The 3,644-nt window shown below is 54.9% G+C and overlaps 1 protein-coding gene across 1 annotated transcript; it reads right to left on the bottom strand.

Annotated features, from left to right (window-relative positions):
• Positions 1-184: 184 nt before the first annotated feature.
• Positions 185-3,505, bottom strand: LOC113962063 (maestro heat-like repeat-containing protein family member 7; the record flags this gene model as incomplete). The annotated part of the gene is made up of 9 exons (XM_027672875.1): positions 3,359-3,505; positions 2,902-3,089; positions 2,675-2,812; positions 2,065-2,179; positions 1,608-1,745; positions 1,185-1,361; positions 897-1,052; positions 483-578; positions 185-339 (listed from the first exon to the last, which is right to left on the bottom strand). Coding segments are annotated over exons 1-9 (1,298 nt in total), but the record flags the coding sequence as incomplete, so codon positions are not given.
• Between the last annotated feature and the right edge of the window lie 139 nt (positions 3,506-3,644).

The following is a 3,644-nucleotide window of genomic DNA, read 5'->3' as shown; positions in this document are numbered from 1 at the left end:
CTCTGTGCACTGCCCCTCACCAGCAGCACCCAGTGAGCCTGCCTCTGCGGGCAGCAGGCAGACAAGTAATGGTGCCCTGGAGGGCACAATTGACGTGGCACAACAGGGAAACAGAGGGGTCATGGGTCAGATGAGCTCTAATGGCTTGTGAGTCCTGAGCCCTCAAAGAAGGTGGGCTCTGTACCTGTCACACGATGGGGCGCAGCGCAGAAGGGTCACCACCACATCATGAGACTGTGCAAGGCTCATCTCCTGAAGGGTCTTGTCCAGTCTGTGCTCAGCAGATACATCCATGATGAATGTGAGCCATTGGTACATGTCCTTCACAATGGTTGGCACCTGGAGGAGACATAGCAGGGAACTGTATTGCTGATAGAGCGTGGCATTTCCCCAGCTTCCCACGAGAAATATTTCCTTTTCTACAACACTGCGCTGGATTCTGAGTCCCCGGGATGAGTCTGGGACTTTGAATCTATCCTCACCAGGGACTTGTCAGCGCTCCATGTCTTTTCCAACAGTTGCTCGAGCTTCCTCTCCTGCAGGAACGTGTTAGCTTGAAGCAGAGTTTCCCAAAAAGCCTATAGAGCAGCAGATACCGGGAGATGGAACCACTGATGAGGGCTCAGGACCTGCATCCCTTATACCTTGACAAGGCTCCTGGCCTTTCCTGGCCCTTAGTGGGAATATGCAGCATCTGGGGAACTTGTCCATCAGTGGGTTTGGTGCCTGGGTAAAGTGATGGGTCAACTCCCATCTCAGGCATCTGGTGCTGCCAGGACAGCAGAACAGAGGTTCCCCAGAACTGCTGCTTTGTAGCTAAGAGCAAGAAGAGGCAGGAGCACAGGAGGCAGTTGAGTCACCTCCAATATGGACACCAACATTTCAGAAGTCCTCACCTGTGCCACACACTGGTTCTCATCATGCAAGTGGCGGAACAGTAGGAACAGGCTCTGGCGCACATTCTTCTCCAGGAGCTTTTTTCCCTCTTTCGCTACCAACTCCATTAGCACTTGAAAGAGGCGAATGGAGAGGAGCTGCACATGGCTAGTGTCCTAGTGGAAATGAAGAGGGCAAGACCTCAGCACCAGCTTCTCCAGGCCCACCTGGGCATGGGCCTGAAATTCCACAGGTATAAAGTTTCCTGGCAGCACCCAGTGCCCCTGGCAGGAGGCACAGAGCCTTACGTTCTCAAATAGTGGCAGGAGTGCCTCAGCCAGCTGCACAACAATGGAACTGGCAACTGGCACGTCTGGGTCCTGGAGCACCTCGCTGAGCACAGAAAGGGTCAGGCCCACCACCTCTCCGTCTTTATCCTTCAGTACCTCTGTGAGGCATTCAGTCAGGGCCATGATTGAGTTGGCCTGTGTGGAGCACAATGCAATGTTCTGAAGCCATCAAAGGCTGCATTGCCAAAACCACTCCAGCAGTTCAACCCCATGCTACTGCCTCAGAACCAAGAAGCCAGAGGCCTGTTCTGAAGGACTCTGATGGCTGAATGGGGAGTCAGGAATGCTGGCAGCAGGTGACACAGCCCAGACAAGTCCAAACTACTGTGTTACCCAGCCCCACATGGCCAGCACAGCTACAGCCAGCAGCCTGCTTCTTACCATAGAGGGTCTCTTGCAGAGCACCAGGAGGCATCTGAGCAGCAGGAGACGCATCTCTCTGCAATCTCTCCTGAGGTAGATTGGGAAAAGTTGCAGGATGCGTTCACCCCATTCCTTTATGTTAAGGCAAGGCAGGAGCTGAAATGACAGAGCAGTGACAGTGGTCATATGTGGTGTTTGTGGCATAATATGATGCTGAAATACAGGCAGAAAGTTATTTTCTTCTTGTCTTTCCATCATGTCCAGGCACTGCATGTAGATAAGCAAAAGAATGTTGAAAATGTGAAGCTGAAGTGGGCAGCAGACTTGACTCCAGCAGCAGGGGCCAAGGGCACACAGCAGAGCCCGCCCTCTGCCCCAGCTTCACAAACTGCAATTCTCCCCCCACAGCTGTATGTTGAAGAGGGCAGAGTGGAGGGAGGCAGCTCCGCGAGGCAGCACTTGCCATCAGGCTCACCTCAACAAAGAATGTCACGGCAGGGAATTCCCAGCGAGCCTCCTCTCTGCAGAGCAGCCTGAACAGGTAGCGTGCAATCCGGTAACACAAGCACTGTGAGACCCTGAGCATTGCTCTGGAGGAGGAAAAAAGGCATCGTTGACCCTGAGCAGGGTGGGCAAACCTCTCCTGAGACTGAATTACCAAAGCCTGGTCCTTCCCCACCACGTCTCTAAAGGAGAAAGGCAGTACCCAACACCAGCAGGATCTGTTGGGGATGACCAGACTGGTGAAAAAACACCTTCCTACCCACAGGGGATATGAGCAACCAGGCTGTAGATGGCCATCAATGGTCAACCCCAAATCTCTCTGGCCCTGACAGGCTATCCTCAGTGAGGTTCCCTGCAGACAGACCTCCTGTTCTGTGCCATCAGCCCAGGACTCACGGGAGGCCATGCTGGCACTTTGGGTTGTGGCTGCTCCAGAGCACCCAGCTCCCCCAGGCTTTTCCACTCTGCAGGGCCATGCCTCAGTGACAAGTCCCTCTCACCCATGACCACAGGGATTATGTCAGGGCCACCTCATCTGTGGGGGAGAAATGATGGGGGAGCAGGGAGAAGGGAGGTCTCACCTGGCCAGCAGACCCACTGCATAGTGGTGGTTCTCAATGTTGAGGAATATGTCCCAGCCACACTCACGTTCAACTTCATGCACCACATCCTCATACTCAAGATGGCAGAGCAGTGATTTCATGGTCTGCACCACGAATCTGTGTGCAGAGCAAAGCCCAGGTCATGCCGGGATTCCTGAGCCCAGCTCGAAGGGCATGGGAGGGATGGGAGGACTGTGATGGAGCACCTGTTGGGCTTGGTGGGAAGGCAGTGCTCCTGCTGGCATCTCCTCCAGAAGGTATTGACCTCTACTGGCATCTGCGCTGTGCTGGAGAAGATTTGGAATAGCAGAGCCACAAAGAGGCGGGGGAAATACATCATCATTGCCTCTGGATGGTGGGGCAGATGGATGATCTCCCACAGTGCTCTGGTTGCCTGCAAAAAACAAAACACCCAGAGACAGCACTCAGCACTGAGACATCCCCATGGCAGGGCCCGAGTGTGGGAGGGTGAGGTTCAGGTATTGCCCTGGTCCAGGGGAGATGCAGGGGGAGCATCTGACACGGCTGCCTCAGAACCTGCCCTTAACCAAGGTTCCCAGCCGATCACATGAGGTGGGGAGATCACTGGTGCAGGAGGAAGGATAGAGAGATGCCAGAGAGGTAGCCCCTGAGGATGTGCTACAGTCTAGTCCAGGAACTCACAGCCAGGGAAAAGATGTCTGAGTTGTCCTTGTCAGAGGTGGATGTGCTGTGCAGCGGCCAGTCCTCCAGCACGCACAGCAGCTCTGGCATCACCTTCTCCGCAGCTCTGCTTGAGGAGACGATTGCCTTCCACATGGTCACAGCAGCTCTACAGGCCCAGAATTCTGTGTCAGTGGGGTCTTGGCCACAACACCATGGCCTGGGCAGCCATAGGGGCCCTGGCTGGCCACCAGCCCTGCCTCTGTGCACTGCCCCTCACCAGCAGCACCCAGTGAGCCTGCCTCTG

This window comes from Neopelma chrysocephalum, unplaced genomic scaffold, assembly GCF_003984885.1.
Source record: "Neopelma chrysocephalum unplaced genomic scaffold, ASM398488v2 Primary Assembly neopelma1_101645, whole genome shotgun sequence".
NCBI lineage: Eukaryota > Metazoa > Chordata > Aves > Passeriformes > Pipridae > Neopelma > Neopelma chrysocephalum.
The sequence above is the reverse complement of the archived record's forward strand: the minus strand, read 5'-3'. Positions and strand labels throughout refer to the sequence as shown.